Source organism: Chiloscyllium plagiosum, unplaced genomic scaffold (genome assembly GCF_037043375.1).
Source record: "Chiloscyllium plagiosum isolate Xiang-an unplaced genomic scaffold, Cpla_swu_hap1 HiC_scaffold_18, whole genome shotgun sequence".
Classification (NCBI taxonomy): Eukaryota; Metazoa; Chordata; class Chondrichthyes; order Orectolobiformes; family Hemiscylliidae; genus Chiloscyllium; species Chiloscyllium plagiosum.
The window spans coordinates 49,336,926-49,361,077 of NW_028270156.1; the positions used below are offsets into that span (position 1 = coordinate 49,336,926).

General features: G+C 39.8%; 1 protein-coding gene across 1 annotated transcript in view; it reads right to left on the reverse strand.

Moving 5' to 3' along the window:
• LOC122557851 (cytosolic 5'-nucleotidase 1A) overlaps positions 1–24,152 on the reverse strand; it is a 63,404-nt gene that overhangs the window by 25,856 nt on the left and 13,396 nt on the right. The window contains exon 2 of the mRNA XM_087996595.1: positions 17,227–17,290. Within this exon, the coding sequence (XP_087852721.1) occupies positions 17,227–17,271 (45 nt within the window). The 5' untranslated portion in view covers positions 17,272–17,290. The remainder of the gene's footprint in view (positions 1–17,226; positions 17,291–24,152) is intronic.

Genomic DNA, 24,152 nt, shown 5'->3' on the forward strand with positions numbered 1-24,152 from the left:
GACAAAGCTACTTTAACATCTTATGTGGCTCAGCATTAAGCTTTGATTGAGAATGTTCCTGCGAAGCATCTTGGATCATTATGTTCTATTAAAAGGAGGATATAAATACATGATATTGTTGTTGTTAAATCAGTATCAGAATACTGACACTATTCCAGCCCTGACGGTTATCCTTCACTGCATAAGGAGCAGAATGGTGTCTTAAATTATGCATTTTAAACACAAACCAATATACCGAAATGAATCCAGTGATTCTCTGAAAAGACATGTATTTCATTCTCTGTGTTGTTTTTGAAGAGTAGATTATAGAATATTGCTGCTACTACAGTGGATGTCACCGGCAGCATCGATGGAAGCTGAATAGTCAATTTTGCAGTTCTTGCAATTGCAGATTGATTGAAACTCCTTTGTCCTGGTTGTTTTCAGCAGTAAATAGCTGGCAACACCCAGCTGTTTCCCTTTTTTTCTCTGTAGTGCAGGGGTTTTAATGTTTGTTTTCCAATTATGATCTTCATAGCACACTAGCACGCACACTAGGAAGTTAAGCTACTGACAAACATAGTTCTAGGTTCAAGTTCACTTTTAACCCCTGCCCATTTGCATTCTTGAAAGGGAAAACACAAATAAGTCTCTTGCTCAGACTGTTGTCATTTTTTAAACATCATATTCGTAGTTTGAGATACTCACAGGGACTCCAGTTTAGTTTATAGCGTATTTCACCTTTTGAAATTTGCAACACAGCAGGTGTGACATTCCAGAATTCTCACTCCAGACAGCCACTGGATTTATTTCTGCAGTCATTTTGGCTGTATTACTCCTCTATTAAAAAGCACATGCTAGAATTTAAAAGTTTGATATGTCCATATGTGATTCTGATTTGTGATCCATGGTTCATGACACATTCAAGCAGTATTGATTTAAGAATTTTCATCCTTGTTTTAAAATTCCTCCATGGTCTTGCCCTACCTGATCTCTGTAGCAGCCATACAACTGTTCAAGATATATGTGCTCCTAAAATTCTGCCTCATGTACATTCCAATTTGAATTATTCCACATTGGTGGCCATTGCCTTGGGTTCCAAGCTCTGGGATACTTTATTCACACCACTGACTCTCCACCTTGCTTTCCCACTTTAAGACACTGCATAGAACACAAGCTTTTAAGCCATCAGACCTGATATTTTCTGATGTGGCTCTGTATCATACTCAGTTTATTAATGCTCTTGTAAAATGCCATGGATCATTTCATTACTTTAACAGTGTGAAATGTAAATGATCGTTGATATCAACTGAAATACTTGTAGTACTTTTATAGAGGTGTACACAGTCACATGGGCTGGGAATAGCAAGAAACAAACTTTCAGACATGATAATTGCTGATATTCACACCTCAATCCACAAGTCAAAAGGAAAATGAAGTTTCCAAGTTCGATAAAATAAAGCAGATGTGTCATATTAAACTAAAGACACTGGAGTAAAATAAGGCTTCTATTGTCTTCAAAGGGGTAAATCTTCAATGTGTAAATTCAAATACTTTATTTGAGATTTAAGCCTTATGTGCAAGCCTACGACACCTGTGTTTATTAATCTTATCACTTGGTCCAAGACAGAGCTGCCAAGGTTAGAATACCAGAAACAGTGTAGCTTTCATTTGAAAGCTGCCTACAGATTGTAACCACATTTCAGTGAACAAAGATGGAATGTGGTTTATTTTTCAAACAGACAAATTGTGAACATTAAAGCCTGCCTCAAACGGCGAGTATAGAACAAACAGCAAGCTGAGAGTGTGAGAGATCACAACAGGCTGGAAAATTGCAGATCTGTAGAAATTAATTTGTACATTGTCAAAATGCCTCAGGGTTTGCAACAAAAGCAGCATACCTACTGACTACCCAAGAAACAAAGACATGAAATTCAACAAGGAATTTGAAACCTTTACTTCCTAACCACAAAGTTATATCTATACAAACCAAGAAACTAGTGATAAAATAAACCAACTCCAAAGACGACAATTTTTCCACCTCAAGGAGAGGATCTGAAATATCTGATAGAACTGCTGAACTTCGTGTGTTTGGAATTTCTGCTTATGTTTGCTAATAATCTTATAAAACCACTGATTTTTTACACATGCAAGATTCCAGACTTTAAATCTATAGGGCTCACTACACTGAGTTTACAGATAACACAAAAATTGGTGCAGTGGAAAATAGTGAAAAGGGTAGTCTAAGATTACAGGATGGTATCGTCAGCAGTGGCAAATGGAATTCCATCTGGATAAACACGCCATTTGTCCTGCCCAAGTTTATCACAATGCAAGAGAATACACAATGAATGGTAGGATCCTGGGAAGCACTGAGGATCAAAGAGAAATTAGTGTGCATGTACACTGAAGCTGTATAAAATGCTGTTTAGGCAACAACTAGAGAATTGTGTGCAGTTCCTGAATCTACATTATAGGAAGGAGAAGGTGCAAAGGAGATTTACCAGGATGTTGCCTATGCAGCAGAGCTTCAGGGATGAAGAGAGACTGGACAGACTGGGGTAGTTTTCCTTGGAGCAGAGAAGACTAAAGGCGACATGATTGAGAAGTATAAAATTATGACGGACATAATCGGGAGAGACGAGAAGAAACCGTTCCCCTTATTGGAGGGATCAATAACTAAGAGGTATAGATTTAAGGGAGGTCCCAGGAGATTTAGAGGGGATGTAAGGAAAGTTTTTAAGGTAGAGTGTGGTGGGAATCTGGAATTCTATTTCTCTAAAGGTAGCAAACTCAGAAATTCTCATAATATTCAAGGAGCATTTGGATATGCACTTGTGATGCCAAGGCATACAAAGCTATGGAGAAAGTGAGGACTGCAGATGCTGGAGTATCAAAGTCAAGTGTGGTGCTGGTAAAACACAGGTCAGGTAGCATCCGAGAAGCAGGAGTGTGTCAATGCTCCTGCTCTTTGGATGCTGCCTGACACACAAAGCTATGGACCAAGTACAGGAAAATGGGATTAGACTAGTGAAGTGGTTGTTTTTGACCAATCTGGAGACAATGGGATGAAGGGCCTTTTTCTGTGCTATAGATCACTGTGACTTTATATGAGGTCCTGGCTAGTACACCTTTGCTATCATTATCATGTTATCATGTGACCAAGACAGCAAATTACATAGCTTCTGGTAAAAGCATAACACTGCAGATGCTGGAAATCTAAATAAAAACAGAAAGCGCTGAGAAGGAATATTTCACTACTAAATTTTTATTTCAGCATAAATTAGGTATAGGGGAAGAGTGGAAAGGAACTTAAATTTATATTTTCATGTCAGCCAAAAGTATTTTCTAAAATAACTTTCCGGGTGGACGTGGGGCAGAATGTTATAGTGGTTCGTATTCAAAAGTTTGTGTACACTCCTACACACTCCAATATGGAATACTGAATTTTGAATTCCACCATATATTTTTAAAATCTGTGACATTCATGGATCAAATTTGGTTTAAAAAGGAGAATACACAAAATTAAAATGACCACATCAACCCAGTGACCATAAAAGGTTAGCCAAGGTTCAAGAAACCAATGGAAAATAAATAAAATTAATTGAATTGTCATTAATATTTTTTACGAAAAGACACAAACTGCTGAATCTAGTCAGATACAAAGAATTCTTTCCTGATAATCTTTAAGTTTCATGCTTTAGAAATGAAAGCCATCATCTGCAATTCTCAAATTTGAAAACAATGAGCCCAAACATTGAAATACACAAAACAGCTGTGTTTCAAGAAATTGCTTTTGGCAGAGCAGAAATTATGGATTTGTGACTGCAAAACTAGAGAAAACTCACTAACTGTCTCTCTCTGCCTCTCAAAGATCAAAGCACAAAGTGACCACATAATTTACCCAGAAACATTTAAACACCAAGAATTTAAAGGCAGCTACAATTCATTACTCCTGAAGATACAAGATATAAATTAAAGAGCTATGGTTATAGATAAAAACTTGAGACAAGGACATGTTAAGGACTTTAAACTGTAAAACATTTCATCTTTCTTTTGTATCCAACACCACCTCTATTTAATTTTGTACTTATGCACAGGTACACTGCATCTTTATTACTTTTCTTAGAATGACAGATACTAAAATTGCTCTTTCACTCAAGGAAAACTTGAAATTGGCCTCTTACAACGGACAACATATAACAAACAACAACTTTTTGTTTATTAGAAACATGCATAGCTTTATTGTTAGAAAGAACATAAATCTTTGTGGCAGCCAACTGAGGAAATTGAAAAGAGCTTATTATCCTCTCCTCACCTGGTTGTAATCTATAACACTGTGTGTGTATCCAATATAAAGTGACGCAATCTATGTGTTTTATATATATATATTGATTGCATCACTTTATAGTGGATGTTCAGTGAATAACCATGACCATTCTTAGTCAAGGGAATGGAGTGCACATGGGGTTGGTGTTTATTAAAGCACGAGATTCCACATTAGGTGTCTGGGCCTGTCATCTTAATAGAAAGCCATTTCGAATAAGCCTGATTTTGTGGCTCGAGAGAATCAGAAGCTGGGCGGAAGGCAGAGGCCTATATTTTCTGATATAGCCCTATCCTATGTACAGACTGTCAAATAACGCAATTATTTTAATCACATTTGGTAAAGGCTGCAGGGTTGCCAATGTTGCTTAGTTTCACTATAAGGGGGAACATGGTATCACCCAAGCTGGACATCCCTGGAACCTGAATGTAGTCTTTGCTCAACCTTTCCATATCAGAAACAACATGTTTTTTATTCATTCGTGGGATGTGGGAGTCACTGGCTAGCCCACTTATTGCCATCCGTAGTTATCCTTGAGAAAGTGGTGGTGAAGGTGGTGCAGTCCTCCTATTGTGGGTTAACTCCCAAAATCAGGGAGAGAATTCCAGAATTTTGAAGTGATCGTGAAGAAATGGCAATATATTTCCAAGTCAGGATGGTGAGGGGCTTGGAGGGGAACTTGCAGATGGTAGTGTTTCCACGTATCTGCTATCCTTGTCTTTCTAGATGAAAGTGGTCATGGGTTTGGAAGATGCTGCCTGAGGATCTTTAGTGAATTTTTGCAATGCATCTTGTAGATAGTACAAACTCTAGCTACTGAATGTCACTGGTGGAGCGAGTGAATGTCTGTGGATGTGATGCTAATCAAGAGGGCTGCCTTGTCCTGGGTAGTCTCAAACTTCTTGAGTAGTGATGGAGCTGTACCCATTCAGGCAGTGGTGAGCATTCCATCACACTCCTGACTTGTGCCTTGTAAATGGTGGACAGCTTTGGGGAGTCAGATGTGAATTACATACTGCAGTATTCCTAGTCCCTGACCTGTTCTTGTAGCCAATCTGTTTATATGGTGAGTGCAGTTGAGTTTCTAGACAATGGTAACCCCCAGGGTGTTAATAATGGCACATTTAGTAATGGTAACACTATTGAATGGAAGGGGGTGGTGTTTAGATTGCCTCTTATTGGTGATGGTCATTGCTTGGCATTTGTGTGTCAAGAATATTATTTGCCACTTGTCAGTCCAAACCTGGATATTGTTCAGATCTTATTGCATTTGAACACAGACAGCTTCAGTATCTGAGGAGTCATGAACATTGTGTAATCATCAGCAAACCCCTGCTTCTGACCTTATGATGGAGAAAAGGTCATTGATACGTCAGCTGAAGATGGTTGGGCCAAGGAGACTACCCTAAGGAACTCCTACAGAGATGTCCTGGAGCTGAGATGACTGACCTTCATCAACCATAATCATCCTCCTTGTGCCAGGTATGATTCCAACTAGAGGAGAGTTTGCCCCCGCTACCCATTGATTCTAGTTTTGCTAGGGCCCCTTGATGCCACATTCAGTCAAATGCAGCCTTGATGTCAAGCGCAGTCATTCTCACCTTCCCTCTGGAATTCAGCCCTTTTATCCAAATTTGAACCAAGGCTGTAATGAAGTCAGGAGCTGGGTGGCCTTGACAGAACTCAAACTGGGTGTCACTGAACAAGTTATTGCTGAACAGATGCTGCTTGATAGCACTGTTGATGATACCTTCCATCACACTACTGATGATCGAGGGGAGACTGATGGGACAATAATTGTCTGGACTTGTCCTTCTTTTTATGTACAGGATATACTTGGATACTGCCAGTATTGCAACTGTATGGGAAGAGCTTGGATCAGGAATGGAAAGTTCTGGCGCACAAGTCATCAGCACTATTGCCGGAACATTGTCAGGCTCCATTGCCTTTGCAGTATCCAGTGACATGACCATTTATTGACATCACGTGGAGTGAACTGAAATAACTGAAGACTGGATCTATACTGCTGGGGACCACTGGAGGAGCTGGGATCTCCTAGAGTATCAATGTTTTTGTTACTGTTTCCACAGCGGGACTCCTTGAGGACCGGAAGACCTTCCAGAAGCCTTGAAGCCATGGTTGAGACCCAATCCGTACAGAAGATTAACTAATTTAAGGAATTTCTTTTTATCCTCATTGTAACTCAAAACAGTGCTGGATGGTGCAACAAAACACTTCTCACTATTTTCAAGATATCTGTGACATTCTATACCCTATCATTTTTGACTCCTTGAACTAACAATTATCGGTCAAAAGTGCTTTATCTTTTGCAGAGAATCTCTGCAGAGAAACCAGTTCCCTTGTTTTAATTATCTGATGTGCATATGCACGTTTTAGGATATTTAGAAGAATAGATATTTATACTTTCATATTTCAAATTGTATATTAACAAGATCAACATCTTTAGTAAATAGGATTTGTTTAATAAAGATACCGAATTGTATCATTTTATTTTAAACAAAATAGATAAGGTATATAATTGGCCTGAACAGTAATTGGGTAAACCATTTAAAGCTATATTATGACTAATGAGAGCTAGTCTCAGGTTAGAGAAAGAAATGCACTTCTCCAATCTCGGCTCAACAGTAATGTGATCCAGAGTGCTTCCTTTTCTTTTCTTCTCTACCTCATCATTAAGAATAATTGCAGTGAAATTTCGAAGTGTTGGGTGCTAGACCTTGAAGATTTTCAGTTCAGAATCAGAGAAAACTAGCATGGATTTGTAGAGAAAGCTCATGACAAGCCTAATTGAATTTTTTGTAGTAGTGGGCAGGAATATTAGATAGATATTATTTGTCTGGATTTCCTGAAACAACTTGATAAAGTTGTTCAGTGGGGACTGATGGTTAAAGTTGAAGCCTGTGGAATTGAAGACAATTACTGACCTGCTTAGGAAATGTCAGGACACTAAAAGTGAGGATAATAGGCAGGTATTTTACTCTAATTTACGGGTGTTGTCTCTCAGTATCCGTCCAGAACATTTATGACCTCAAGTATTCACAAGTAATTTATGTGGCATTATATCCCATCACCTATATAAATTTGCCAACAAGACAAAGTTAGGGTGACATTGTAAGCAGTGTAGATAGAAACATATAATTACAAACAAACCTTGATAGATTTAAGTTAAAAATCACACAACACCAGGTTAATTGGAAGCACACTAGCTTTCGGAGCGACGCTCCTTCATCAGGTGATAGTGGAGGGCTCGATCGTAACACAGAATTTATAGCAAAAATTTACAGTGATTAGATTAGATTAGATTACTTACAGTGAGGAAACAGGCCCTTCGGCCCAACAAGTCCACACCGACCCGCCGAAGCGTAACCCACCCATACCGCTACATTTACCCCTTTACCTAACACTACGGGCAATTTAGCATGGCCAATTCACCTGACCTGCACATCTTTGGACTGTGGGAGGAAACCGGAGCCCCCGGAGGAAACCCACGCAGACACAGGGAGAACGTGCAAACTCCACACAGTCAGTCGCCTGAGTCGGGAATTGAACCCGGGTCTCTGGCGCTGCGAGGCAGCAGTGCTAACCACTGTGCCACCGTGCCGCCCGAATATCACTAGAATTGAATATACTAAACAGCATTACTTTGCTATTGACACAGATATAGCATTACTCAGTCTTTCACGATCAGTTTCCTAAATTTTAAATTTAGAATTAAAGGCTTTTTTGTTATTCTAAAAAGTTAAGAGAATATGGGGTAATGGTAAGTATATGGAGTTAGATTAGATTAAATTCCCTACAGTATGGAAACAGGCCATTCGGTCCAACAAGTCCACACCGACCCTCCAAAGATAACCTACCCAGACCCATTCCTCTACATTTGCCCCTGACTAATGCACCTCACACCAAGGGCAATTTAGCGTGGCCAATCCACCTGACCTGCTCATCTTTTGATTATGGGAGGAAACCCACACAGATAAGGGGAGAATGTGCAAATTCCACACAGACAGTCACCCAAGGTTGGAATCAAATCCGGGTCGCTGGTGCTGTGAGACAGTAGTGCTCACTACTGAGCCACGCGAGTTAGGTTGCATAGCAGCTGTGTCCTGTGAATGGCAGAACAGGTTCAAGGGCTAAATGGTATATTCCCGTTCCTGTGTTACTGAAGTGCAGCACGCATGTGAAGATGACAAGAGTTCAGAGAGATCCATGGGCAATTTTAAGATTAATAGGAAATTACCTGTTGCTATAAAAGCACTGGTTGTTGTTGGAGCAGTAGATCCAATCACAGGTGATGTTATTTGTTCCTACAGGCAGCAGAATGAGAGATGAACTGAATAAATGCAATCAGATCGGCAAAAGATGGGAATAGTCTCCAAAGAAAAATCAGTGTTGGAAGAGGTCTTAACAATATGCATTCATGACTTGGATTCTGGATTTGGCAGTACAATTCCAAACTTTGCAGCTGATGCAAAATTGAAGGGAATATAGTGAAAACTGTAAAAACAAAGACTGGTAAACTTGCAACATGAATGTGCAATTCACAAATGAATCAGAGCATAGATAAATGTGAAACGTTAGATTTTGGCAAGAAGTATGAGGCCACGTTAGAAATTAAGAATCTAAGAGATCTAAAGGTATCATAAAAACCCTACAACGTGAAAGCCAGCCACTTAGCCCATCGAGTCCACACCAACCTTCTGAAGAGCACCTCCCCCAGACCCAACCTATCCCCATAACTCTGCATATCCCAAGGTCTAACCTATATATCTTTGGGAGGAAACCAGAGCACCCAGAGGAAACCCATGCAGAAACGGGGAGAATGTGCAAATTCTACATAGACGGTTGCCCCAGAGGGGAATCAAACCTGGGTCCCTGGCACTGTGAAGCAGCAGTGCTAATCACTGAGCCACTGTGCCGTCCAATATCCTATGTGCTCCAAACCTGATGTAAGTTTAAGTTAGTTTAACACAAATGATGTGAACTGCCTCAGCGATTGAGTTTAAAACAAAGTTACAATCCATGAATGTGATACACGTTGTTTGTGTTTGAGGCTGTCTGCAAAGGTTGTGGTGTAACAGGGTGGGATGCCTCAGTCTTTTTAACCAGCCATTTGGCATAGGTATGTTTATTAGTTATGTATATAAGATACATTCAAATATGGTCAATAGTTTCTAAATTCCAAGAAATACAGCAATTTGCAGACTTTGCAGAGTCCACAGGGCTGTTTCTGCCATTTTCTTTATGATGCCTAAGTCGATGCTGCATAGTGCATCCTGTTTAATTTCTTTGTTGAGACTTCATAGCAATTGATACAACTGAGTGGCTTTCTAGGCCATTTCAGAGGGGAACCGCATTGCTGTGGTCATGGAATCACATGTAGACCAGACCAGGTGACGACAGCAGATTTCCTTCCCTGAAGGATATTAGTGAACCAGATGAGTTTTTTCAACAATCAACAATGCTTAATTCAGATACTTTTTATTGAAATCAAATTCCACCATCTGCTGCGGTGGGACTCAAACCCAAATCCCCAGAACAATAGCCAAGTTCCTGGATTAATAGCCTAAGTACAATAACAGTCAGTGATCACCTCCCCAAACACAGCAGAAGCCAAGTGGAAAAGGGGAAACACGCGTTAACGTTTTCCTCTTAGATCCTACTTAAAATTAATGGTCAGATTTTCAATGCTCCCATATTTTAAAAGCAACAGGAGGTTCTTTAACCCAAACTATATTCAAGCAGAAGTTCACACGTCTCTGCGATATAACTCTCCATATTAATTCTATGTTTTGGGATAGATAGTCAGATGGGTAGCCAGAACTAGAAGGAAAACAGAGTGAATAGGAAGCTTGTGGCTGAGCAGTAGGCACAATGAACAGCACATATAGCTTTTTGTCTTTGCATCCATTTATCTCCAATTTAGGCTCTGTTAATTACCAAAGGGTAGCACTCACATTAAAGGTGCCACATAATGGCACATTTTGTAAGTAATAATGCACTGGATCTTTTGTTGATTACAACCTAGTTGAATTATCCATGAATACTTTAACATAACTTCATCTTTCAAAACAGTGAGTCGAACAGGTTATTATCTTCTGTCTCCTCCCCCCATCATGTCTTCCATTATTGAGCAGCAGAAACAGAGTACTTACTCTACATGATTGAGAATCTTTGGAACAACAAGACTTGATGATGCAGTGGTTGCATTTACTTTCATTTCTTTCAAGAATAGGTTGAGAGGGGTAAGCTATAAAAGAGACCTAAGGGGCAACTTTTTCATGCAGAGGATGGTATGTGTATGGAATGAGCTGCCAGAGGATGTGGTGGAGGTTGGTACAATTGCAACATTTAAGAGGCATTTGGGTGGGTATGTGAATAGGAAGGGTTTGGAGGGATATGGGCCAGGTGGGACTAGATTAGGTTGGGATATCTGGTCGGCATGGACGGGTTGGACCGAAGGGTCTGTTTCCATGCTGTACATCTCTATAATATACAATTGGCTACCTCAGTCTCAGAGACAACAAAAATGGTAGACAACCTTTATGGTCAGACACATTCCATGTAAAAAAGGAAAAAAATCCAATAAGATTTTCAGTAAGTTTATAAGCTTTTTTTAAACTTAATTAGTTTCTTGTGCAAACCACGCATTTCGTAAAATACCCACATGATAGAAACTTGACCAATTGTTGACACAACAACTTCTCTGTCCTGCTCGTTAATCATGTACAATCTTGCAACATAACTATAGTTTTCAGATGACTGACAAAATACTGACTATGCTTTATGTGGTCACACCATACAGCTGACAGTACTTAGGTGCTGCAGAGTAAGTCAAATTAAGAAGATACGGCCTTAATTTTCTTTCCACAAGACACAGGTGTCACTGGACTAACATTAATTGCCCATCCCTAATTTCCCTTGAGAATCTCGCAGTAGTGAGCTGTCTTATTAGCCAATGCAGACCTTGGGATGTAGGAACACTCAGAGTGCTGCAAGGGAGCTACAGGATTTTAGTCCAGCCACATTAAAGAAATGGCAATATAGTTCCAAGTCAGGAGAGTGCAAGGCTTGGAAGCGAACTTGCAAGTGATGGTATTTCAATGCATTTTCTGCCTTTGATTTTCTAGGTTGTAGAGGTCATCGATTTCACAGGTGCTTTCAAAGGAGTCTCAGAATTACAACCCTGTAACTTATGATGGTGCGCACTCCTGTCACTGTTGATGGTGAAGAGAGTTAATGTTGAAGGTGGTGAATGGGATGTTTTGCCTTAGATGGTGTCAAGCATTTTGAGTGTTGTTGGAGCTGCACTGATTCAGGCAAATACAGAGCATTCCATCACACTCCTGACTTGATCCTTGTAGTTGGTGCACAGGCACTGGGAAAATAGAACAGTTACTCGTATTAGAATTCCTTGCCTGATCTCTTGTTGTAGCCATAGCATTTGTAAAACTGGTCTAGTTCAGCTTCTTGTCAATGATAACCCCAAGATGTTCATTGTGGGGGATTCTACATACAATGGAAAGCAAGAAAATAAAAGGGTGCAATAAGAGATATGTATATGAGGCAATGAGGAAGAGAAAGGAATATTAAAACAAAGACAGTGACCAAGGCCATTATCTCTTCCAAATATTGCTTAATTTTCAGACTCTTGTCCAAAATGCTGCAGATTCACAACTAGTATTGAGTTTCTGAAAGTTGATACGATCTCAATGAAAATGGAACTACCATTATTTAACTTCCAGGTTTTAGTAATTGAAACCTTCATGGACTAAAGCAACTTTTAGAAAAAGACTGGTATGGGCACCTGACCATATTGATGCAGGTTTGTACCCAGTGTCTGCATTGAAAATACCACTGGAAACTTATGCAGAAAATGTAGTTTTAAAAAATTCATTCCAATCATAGTCTCAAGATAATTAAAACATATAGAGATTACAGATGATTCTGGTGATAATTTTAATTTCTTACATTATACGCAGTTCTATGCATAACTTAACATTTCAAGTCCAGTATGACTCTTAAGTTCTGAAAAAGTGTCATACTGGACTCAAAATGTTAACTTGGTCTCTCTCTCTCTCTCTCTCTCTCTCCACAAGTGCTGCCAGATCTACTGAGTTTCTCCAGCATTCCCACTTTATTAAGTACAAGTTAGAGTCAGATCCCAGCTTTTCAACTGTTTTCATTTATTTTTGTATTATTTGTTCATTCTTGCCCAGAAGAAACTGAGCCAACTGAAGAGACAATACCAAAATAAATTGCCCTTTCTAACTGGTTGTTGCTCACAGCAGAATCAGTGAAATACACAAATGCTGGGGGGAAATAATGTGGCCTTCCTATCAATTATCATCTGTGAATACATAACAGTTCATGGGGTTAATTAGCCTTTGTCTATTCCTAAAGGCAAGTCAGTCAAAGTGTAAACATGCCTCCAGACATGGTCTGCCAGTCTTTTTGGTTTCAATTTGTCTGCCTTTCTAAATTACACTGCTTCGTTCGGATTCCAACTGGGAAACTTATGCTTTTCTATTACCCATTTCCAGGCCTGGAATGGGTATAAACTCATATGTCATTCTCCTCTTGTCCCACTTTACCCTCAAAATCTCTATTTCCTGCTGCGCTCACTGCTTATCCAGAAATCCTGGTTCTGCCCAGGACTTCTACATTGCCTGCAACCTACCTTTACATAGACATTAAAAAGAAATGAAATTCTTGAGTCACAGCTATGAATTCTCTCAAGGTATAAGGTAGCCATTCTCTCAAAAGATGGCAGCATATGCCTACCTACAGGTGCATGTCCTCCACCTGAAAAGGAAATACTAAATCTTATACACTGAGTCCCTATCATTCAGAATTACTTCTGATAAAAGTGGTTTAACTTCGCCTGGCTGTGAGTTTCCGCACACAATTAGAGGCATATTCCCTCCCTTACCCATACAAATGTCAGTAACAGATGAACAAATCTGCAATCAGTTTGCAAGTGCACCCTTGCTTAATTAACAGCATTGTGGTATTCTGTTTCTGGTTTCTACACATGATCTGATCTTGGGAAGAGGAGAAAGCCAGAGAAGCCTGATTGAAGCAGAAATTAGTCAACCACAGCAAGGATCTGTAAACCATTGATAAATGTTGAGCAAACTGTCAAAGGTACAAAAGTTGATGACTACCGTCACATACAGTCTATCAAACTCTAGTTCTTGAGTGGCACAACTATACTGCAAACAGAATGGAACAACTTTTCAATAGTTCTGCAGCATTAAATAATTATTTGCATGACAAACATGTGAATGATTGATCAAATAAGGTCTTTCCAATAGTTTGGGGATGGGCAGTATGTAATGGAGTGCCACAAGGATAATACTTGGGATTCATCTATTTGCAATCTATGCCAATGACTTCAAGATAGAAAGGGTAGACACAGGGCTGATAAAATTTAATACCGAGAATGGTGAAGCAATGCATTTTGGTAACAATAATGAGGAAAGACAATGTAAATTAAAGGACACAAAACTAAAGAGAATGGAGAAGCATAAGGTCCTGCAGTAATATGTGCAAAAATCACTGAGGGTGAAAGGGCACAAAATGATTAATAATGCAGCTGGTATTCTAGGCTTTATAAATATTGGTGCAGAGTACAAAACAAAGGAAATTAAAATGAATCTTTACAAAACACAGACTCAATTTCAAATTGAGTCTTTCCTTCAATTCTGGGCACCACACTTTAGCAAAGATATGAAGGTACAAGACAGGATGCAGAAAGAATTTGCAAGATGGTTCCAGAAACTTCAGTAACATGGTAGATTGTAAAAGCTGGGGCTGTTCCCATTAGAGAGGTGAAGGTTGTATGGAGATTTGATGGAGGTATTCAAAATTATGAAGGATCAACAGAGAGAAGATTAAGAGAAACTGTTCCTGGAGTCCGAAAGGTGGAAAACCATAAGGATGGTCGACAAAAAAAAAGCAAGATGAGATGGAAATGCTTTACACAGCATGTAGACAGGATATATTAAGCTCTGTGTGATGCCCCAAGGCATAATTGGAATTGTATAGTTTTCTGAGAAAAAAACACACATACAAGGAAAATGTGGTAGGGGTACAAAAAACGGAGTCTTGCAAAACAAAAAGAGCCTTATATCTTTTTATGCACTGTAACCATTCTATGTTCATTATACAAAGTAGATACTTCTACATGTCAACTGACACATCATTAAGACTCCTTAATGTAGAGCACCTCCTGATGGTTCAGTTGATAACTGCAATGTTTAACTAATTTAGCATAAAGTGTGTGATTTACGTATAATTTATCATAATTTAATTGTGTGTTTGGATTACGGAGTTTTAACTTGGGGCAAATGGATTTTTTGTGTGTCAAAAGGGATTTCATGAATATCTAGTAAGTATGTGTGTAAAGCTGGTGATTTATTTTAAAACACTTTGTCAGACTTTGAAAGACTTCCTGGATAGTAGTGGGCTTGTAGATCGTTTGCTGCAAAATTTTTCTCAAAGTAAACAGTTGTGCATTAGTCTGCAGTGAGAAGGGATTGATCCTTTCTCTTTTGACTGGGGGATAAATCCAATGTCTGGAAAGAAAGCATTTTATTTAATTTTGGTCTGAGCAGTTCTGTGGAGGTCTTAGCTGAAGCTGCACGTGTAAAGGAGATACTGCTCAGAAAAGGAGTTAGAATTGTTAAGAAATATGTTATCTCAGTGTAAGGAGTTTAGTAAAGTTTCAACCAGAAGTGTTAAGTTAAAAACTTAAATGGCTTACTTGAAGCTGAGAAAGTTTATATGGAGTCTCCAAGAATAGGCTATCAGCTCCTAAAGACCCCAAAATCATATCGAAATTAAGTTCCACGAGGTAAGGTCGCAGACAATGGGGCTGACCAGATCATAGCGCTTCCTACTCTTTATATACAGAGACACAACTGATGGTGGTTTAACTTGAGGGTCACCACTCCTCAGGCAAAGTAAAGGTTGAGAAGGAAAGTACTTTATAGTGCAGGAATTCAACCCACACTGTTGGCTTCACTCTACATCACAAACAAATCATCCAGCCAACCGAGGTGACCAACCCTTTATAGATAGAGTATAGTGATAGAATACTCTCTATTCAGTATTGTAAAGTGACACTTTCGGAATTAAGGGAATTATATTTTTATTCCGGGCTTCAAAATCTTTAAATGTGCATTATAGGTAAATATTTTGATTGATTCTATTTCATCTTAATTTCTTCTACATAAGAAACTTCTGATTTATTGTTGAAAACAAATCTGCAACATTGTGTTTAAGCTTCAATGACAGACCACATTGTTAAAACCAAAACATAGAAAATAGAATCTATCTAACCATATTTTAATTTAGGATGACTTGATCAGGAATAACATTAGGTCCAATCATAACACTAAGAGAAATTAGAATTTTGGATCATTGATAATTAACTCAGTATCGAGTGAGCAATCAACTTATTTGTACTTGACAGCAAAAAGGCTAGTTGGAATTTTAGCTTTTAATCTTGATAAAAAATAAAGTATGTATGACTGCTAGCTGAAGTCTAGATCAGCATGGATTATGATTAAATTGACTAACAATACTAACCAGGCCTACATATTGGGCCGAAACATTACCCTTGCTGTATCAACAGTGCCAATGCATTTAGTTGGGTTATTTTATACTGCCTGCACTTTTCTCTGACCTTTCACTATGTATTTATTTAAATGTATCTGGTACTTTCTTGCACTTATTATGTAATGAATTAATAACTTCGAGATCTGGATTCGAGACGAGAGCAGAAATATGCCAATACCTTAATAAAATATCAATGACATTGCTATTGAGGTATAGTTCAAAATCAGGTATTTCCCATTTTGTTCTGTACTGAGATGAGAGAAGTGTGTGCTAATATCCAGAAATTAAAACAACCTATGTTAGGAAAGATGTTTTTAATGCCAGCATACAGCTGAAAATTCAAACTAAATAAATGGAAATATACAAGCAAACAACTGAAATAAATAAGCAACATGCAGAAAAGCACTGATATCATAAAAGGTCAGTTCAGATAGATTAAAAGCTATTTCTGGTCCCTGTGCTCATGTTGGAATGTGTTTTACTGCAACATTGAAAGTTTTGTAGTGAAAGCTTGATACCAAGGGCGGAACGTACTTTAATCCCAAGGCTCGTAACAACATATCTAAACTGAAATTGGCAATGAGCTTCGTGCCATGGAATAGTGTTTTGCAGTCCATGTTTCACTGACTATCTAATTGCTTGTCTATCAGAAAACATGCACAAGTATGAATAAGCATTTTGACAGTATTCCACCAGTCTCAACGTACAAACCATCATCCACACAGGAACAGAATTGCAGCATTGGAGGAGTATGAACCTGGAGACAACACTGAGCGAAGCCAGCACCAATGGAAAGGTACAGCAGCAAGTGTTTGTTTCTTCAGCCGAGGAAAGGGGAGGAAGTTAAAAATAAATATCAGAGATAATGACAGACCAAGATTCTAGATTGTAAACCTTGCAGGTTTTTCCACGTTCCCTGGGAAAATGTGACTCCCCTTAAAGTTGCAATTTTCAAATCTAAATGAAGATTTAGTATACCTATGACACCTTTCTGGTACAGTGAGATATTCAAAGTCCAGTCATGATCATAAAATTTTAGGTTCCCCTCTTCTCAGTAAAACAACCGAAACAAAGTGAGCAGCAGGTTGCAGAATAGGTTATATAACCTCTTTCATTTACCTTCAATTTAAAACTATAGTCCCAAAATGATATTCTTAAAAAACCCATAATTGCAAAAAAACAGCCTTTTAAAAATACATGGTAACACGTGAGCCTGCTGTTGTCTGTTGATTTCGGTCTGCTGTTATGTTGCAATGGTAAACTCTCTATATATTTACCTGTTTCAACTGAGTATTTAGGATAACTTCAAATGTGCTCTCCATCTTCAGTACACAGTCAAATCTGGAACAAGAAGATCCTTATCATTAGAATGAGAAGATCAATCATTCCATGTTCTGTATCATAGGCATCATGCCACACACACTGTGCTGGACTAGAGATCAACAATTCACTTATGAGTTGTTAAGTCACACAAGCCAGGACGATTGCAGTACTGATTTTTGATCTGTGCTATCAGTTGGTCTCAACCAGAGGTAGGAAGCAAATGACACTTGGTTTCAGCACCATTAGGTTAGGGAGAGCAAGACAAGAATTGTGACTGCCTGCCTTTTAGTGGCTCTCTCTAGTAGTCACAGACCATAAAACCATAAGACCATAAGAAATAGGAGTGGAAGTAAGGCCATTCGGCCCATTGAGTCCATTCCGCCATTCAATCATGGCTGATGGGCATTTCAACGCCACTTACCCACACTCTCCCCGTATCCCTTAATTCCTTGCAAGATTAAGAATTTATCAACCTCTGCCTTGAAGACATTTCACGTCCCAACCTCCACTGCACTCTGTGGCAGTGAATTCCACAGGCCCACCACTCTCTGACTGAAGAAATGTCTCATTTCCACTTTAAATTGACCCCCTCTAATTCTAAGTCTGTGCCCATGAATCCTAGTATCCCTGCCTGATGGAAACAATTTCCCAGCGTCCACCCTTTCTAAGCCATGCATTATCTTGTCAGTTTCTATAAGATCTTCCATCAACCTTCTGAACTCTAACGAATACAATCCCAGGATCCTCAGCTGTTCATTGTATGTTAGGCCTACCATTCCAGGGATCATCCGTGTGAATCTCCGCTGGACACGCTCCAATGCCAGTATGTCCTTCCTGAGGTATGGGGTCCAAAACTAGACACAGTATTCTAAATGGGGCCTAACCAGACATCACTGCTTTTATATTGCAACCCTCTTGAAATAAATGACATTACATTTGCTTTCTTAACCACGGACTCAACCTGCAAGTCAACCTTTAGAGAATCCTGGATTAGCACTCCCAGATCCCTTTGTACTTTGGCTTTATATATTTTCTCACCGTTTATAAAATAGTCCATGCCTGTGTTCTTTTTTCCAAAGTGCAAGACCTCACATTGAATTTCATCAGCCATTTCTTGTACCATTCTCCTAAACTGTCTAAATCTTTCTGTAGCCTCCCCACCTCCTCAGAACTACCTGCCTGTCCACCTAATTTTGTATCATTGGTAAACTTTGCCTGAATGCCCCCATCTCTTCATCCAGGTCATTTATATATAAAGTGAACAGCTGGGGCCCCAACACTGAACCCTGTGGGACACCACTTGTCACCAGCTGCAATTCCGAAGAAGATCCTTTTATCCGTACTCTCTGCCTTCTGTCAGACAGCCAATCCTCAATCCATGCCAGTAGCTCACCTCGAACACCATGGGCCCTCACCTTTCAACTTTGATAACATCACTGCAAGTTTAAAACATATTGCACAGAGCCAGTACAGTAACACTGAAGTCTATTCATGCTTGCATGGCAGGGTTTCCATTCTCCACTTATTGAAATTCAGGTCATTCAAATCTCTATTACCCATATTCTATTTTGCACTGAGTGCTACTCACTCATCAGCTGTTTGCTTTTACTATTCCATGAGCATAAACTCCCACAATTCCTCAGAATTAAAATGACTATCCTTATTTATGTAATCCAAACATTATAGGAAAGAAATTAGTACAAAAGGGCTGAGGGATGACCTGATCACGATGTTTCAAATGTAAAAAAGATTTGATGGTTTGATGTAGTGAGCTATTTCTATTGATGGGGTGATCAAGAACATGGAACGAATTAGGCCATTCTGGAGCAGAATCAGAAAGTACTTTTTTTTGTTAGACAAAGGGTTGTAGGAACCTGGAAACCCACTCCATCACAATCCATATTATGATACAACTGAAGCTTTCAAAACTGTGATATTGAGTTTGTGTGATCAAGAAAAAGGGTACGGAGCAAAGACAGCTAAATATCTTGTCTTCCTAAATTAAGGCTGTACTCAACAGCATTGTGGGTGTCTGCACACTCCAAGATGACGGTGGTTCAGGAAGCAGTTCACCTTCTCCAAGGTGATTAGGGACAGGCAACAAACACACCCATCAGATGAATGAATTAAAAAAAAGCAAATCAGACATGAGCTAATTGAATGGAGGAGCAGATTAAAGGGATTGAATAACTACTCTGGCAGTTGAAATGAAGAACAATTTGATACTTGCTTCAGCCATGTATTCTCAAAGTTCAACTATTGCACATTTACAACAAACAGGTGCCACCCAGAGTTTGTACGACAAAAATAATTTTTGTTTAATTTGGCACAGGGTATGGTTTGGGATAGTTTCACAAAATTAAATTTGTTCCAATTGATGTGTGTTATGCAGATTTCTACCATCAATGCGTGCAAGGGCCTAAAGAGACTGAATGGCATTGCTTGCTTTATTACTGTACCTTCTTAATTTTACTGAAGTGCTTCTCAGATTTAAAAGGTTGATTAACAATTAAATATGAAGTGTAAATATATTACTTACCATAATTTTCTGTACAAATGCTTTAAACAGCAACTGTGATTAGCTAGACTTACACTTGCACATTTGTTTTTTGGATTGCTAAGTTGCTGAATGTGTGCTGCTGATGAGAAAGTTCAGAGTGAACAGTACTAATAATTGAAGGGTTTTGAAATAGATAGCACAAAGTGGTTGGGTGTCACAGTGGCTCAGTGGTTAGCACTGCTGCCTCAATTACCAGGGATCTAGGTTCAATTCTGGCCTTGGGTGACTGACTGTGTGGAGATCCCACATTCTCCCAGTGTTTGTGTGCGTTTCTACCAGGTGCTTTGGTTTTCTCCCACAGTCCAAAGATGTTCAGGTTAGGCGGATAGGCCATGCTAAATTGCCCACAGAGTCCACACATGTACAAGCTAAGAAATTAGCCATGGTAAATGTGGGGTTCTGGGGATGGGTGGGTCTTTGGAGGGTCGATTCAGACTCGATAGATCGAATGGCTTGTTTCTACATTATAAGGATTCTTTGACTCAAAGTATAAATTTGAGTGGGTGAATTCAATGCTAAATTTAATGCCAAGAAAGCAATATTGAGAGAAAAAGAAATGTGAGACTAAGAGAAGATAAAGAAAATAAAAGGAAAAAGAAATAAAGTTTACATTTTACAGTGGTGTAAATATTAAGTAATGAGCTTTGACACTTGCAACAGTTCATTTGCAGCACATGTTAGCTAGCAATAATTAACACATAGCAAAAAATTAAAAGGATTGGTAGAAAGGAACAGACAGCAATTAACTTTCCACGGAAGTTCCATAAAACCCTTCCACAGCCAACAGATCAGACCTTAGTTTTGTAGTCTGGCCCCATCCAGTCGTAAATAGTAGTAGACAATTAAATGACTCAGTGGAGGAAGATCTAGAAACGTTTCCATTCTCAATGTTTCTTTCAAGATGGTGGTGCTGAGCCTGGGACTCATCCGCTCCCGTCAGCTTTCTTTCTCTTTTTTTTCACTTTTGCTCTTTTGCTTTTCTTTTAGGCCTGGAGAGTGGCGGGTGAAGGAGGCAGCCTCTGATGGCAGCAGCAGCAATGCCAAAATAATCCGGACATGACTCCCATCCAGCATGGGGTCGCCCGGTGAGCGAAGAACAGGTCCCAGGCTGACTGCCCCAGTCCAGATTCGCAGGCTAGGCCGAGCTTCCAGGTCCGCAGCTAGGCCTAGGTACCTTAAGGAAAAGAAAGGTCTCGGTCTGGCATGGCGGTCTCATCCCCATGCAGAAGCCCCAGTGGTCCATCAGGCAGTCTCGTCCAGGAGTGGTGATCATAACCCGGCATGGCTGTCTTCTTAGCAGAGGATTCTGGCCCAGTATTCCAACGGCCTGACATGGCAGTTGCAAAGCTGCATCTTCGGGTATTCTGTCGTTCCTTAACCAGTTTACCCCGAGCCCAGGAGCCGTTAACTGAACAGTGATGAACTTTATCATTATCAAACATTATTTTATTATGTATGACTTCTGTCATTGATGCAGGTGCCTTGATTCCTCAGGTAAGGTAAGTATGATTGCCCTTGACTTCAAGGGTGCATTCAATTGACTGGCATCAGGAGCTCTAGCAAATTTGGAGCCAATGGGAATCAGGAGGCAAACTCTCTGCTAGTTGCGGTCATGCTAAACATAGAGGAAGGTGTTTGTAGTTGTTGGTCAGTCATCTCAACTCCAAGACATCTTGACAGGAGTTCCTCAGAGTCGTGTCCTAGACCTAATCATCTTCAGATGCTTCATCAATGACTTTCCCTCAGTCATAAGGTCAAAAGTGGGCACGCTTGCTTATGACTGTACAACGTTCAGCACGCTACATTGGGGAGACTGGACGCCTCCTAGCAGAGCGCTTTAGGGAACATCTCCGAGACACCCGCACCAATCAACCACATCGCCCAGTGGCTCAACATTTCAACTCCCCCTCCCACTCTGCCGAGGATATGGAGGTGCTGGGCCTCCTCCACCGCCGCTCCCTCACCACCAGGCGCCTGGAGGAAGAACGCCTCATCTTCCGCCTCGGAACACTTCAACCCCAGGGCATCAATGTGGATTTCAACAGTTTCCTCATTTCCCCTTCCCCCACCTCATCCTAGCTTCTAACCTCCAGAAACTCGATCCCCTGACCTGTCCGGACTTGTCCGACCTGCCCAGCTCCTTTTCCACCTATCCACTCCACCCTCTCCTCCCTGACCTATCACCTTCATCTCCTTCCCCACTGACCTATTGTACTCTATGCCACTCTCTCCCCACCCCCACCCTCCTCTAGCTTATCTCTCCACGCTTCAGGCTCTCTGCCTTTATTCCTGATGAAGGGCTTTTGCCCGAAACGTCGATTTTGCCTGTCCTCGGATGCTGCCTGAATTGCTGTGTTCTTCCAGCACCACTGATCCAGAATCTGGTTTCCAGCATCTGCAGTCATTGTTTTTACAACGTTCAGCACCATTCACAATTCCACAAATATTGAAGCAGTCCATGTCCAAATGCACCAAGATCTGGACAATATCCAGAGTTGGGCTCATAAGTGGCAAGTAACATTTGTATCACACAGATGTCAGGCAATGACTATCTCAAACAAGAGTGAATCTAACCATTGCCCTTAATGTTTAATTGTATCACCATCACCACACTATCAACATCCTAGGGGTACAATTGATCAGAAACTAAAGTGGATTAGCCATAGAAGTACTACAGCTACCAGAGTAGGTCAGAGGCTAGGAATCTTGCAGCGAGTAACTCATCTCCTAAGCCATCAAATCCTGTCCCTCTTCTCCAAGGCATAAGTCAGAGGTGTAATGGAGTACACGCCACCTGCCTGGATGAGTGCAGCTCCAAATCAAGAAACTGGACACCATTCAGGAGAAAGCAGCCAATAGATAAACATTTAGTGTGTTGTCGTAGTAGTAGTAGTAGTAGTGGTGTGCACCATCTGCAAGATGCACAACAGAAATTCACCAAGGCTCTAAGCAACATCTTCTAAGCTCACTGCCTCTACTATCGAGAAGAACAAAGGCAGCAGATACAGTATATGGGAACTTTGCCATCTACAAGATTTCCACCAAGACATGCAGGAGATAAAAATCAAAAGTTCAGAAATCTCAATAAGAGATAGAATACTTCAAACTCTGAGAGAAGATCTATACATGAACATGCTCTCACCAGTTTAACCTCACAACCATCAATACCACCCTCTGTCAAATTCCAAAAGATCCTGGATTTTAGCAGTTTAGTTTCAAAAAACAGTTTCCAATAAAACACTCAAACCTTATGCCACAAGGGATTCACAGACCCAGCAATGTACTAATATGCACAACAATGATCCAACAATGTAATTCAAATCTCAGATAGTCCTGAACCTCAATAACACACTCACTGATTCAAGTTTTGTTCGGTTCTGTAATCAACGAGCCACTCACGAATTCAAGCTCCACAGTTCGCCAACCAAACAATAAAGTAATTATTTCAAATCTTCGGAGTATTGTGATCTAGCAACAGATTTGCTTTATTGTATTGTACAGAGTGCCCAGATTCTGATAACATACTTCTCCGATCAAACCTTAAAGGCTTTTAGCTCCCCTCTATTCACTCAATACTCCAAACTCAAAGTAGAAGTCAGTTGCTTAAATCAAATTCAGTTCTCAGTAATTACACAATGCTGATGTTTCACAAGGGGTCTAATAAAATTACTTCAATCAAACACTTGATTGATAATTTATTATACAATCTGGAGGTACTTACAGAATTTTAAAGGAGTGAGGGAGTATTTCCACAGTACAGCTATCCAATCTATAACCAAGTCAATCTACTCGAGCTGCAGGATCACAAGATTCATGCCAGAAGTGAGGTGTATATATATATATATAGGTCCAAAGCAACTGGAACAACCAACATCAAGAATAAAGCCCTTTACTATTCTAAATTACAAGACTGAAACCACATAAACACAGATTCACTCCATGCCCAGCTGTAAATAGAAGTATTTAAATTCAACCCAACAAACTGAGTAACTGCTTCCACACTAACTGCTTCTGTGAACTTAAAATAAGTGCCTCATTGCAACTTTAGAGAAGAAGCTTTAAATTATCAAGAGATCAAATAGTTATAAAAAGCTGGTTCTCAGTCTTCTTAAATAGCATGCAATCAGAGATTTCTTATCTTCACTGTTTATCCTTTCATACAAAAATATTTTAATTCCAATACCGTGAGACTAGACAGAGGGGAAAAAACAGCCCACTTCTTATCTGCTTTCATGACTTCTGCTGTAATCTGTGAGTAGACTTATACTGAACGGATACTGAGGTAGCTGAGACCCACATTCTAATTTTTGCCCATCACGA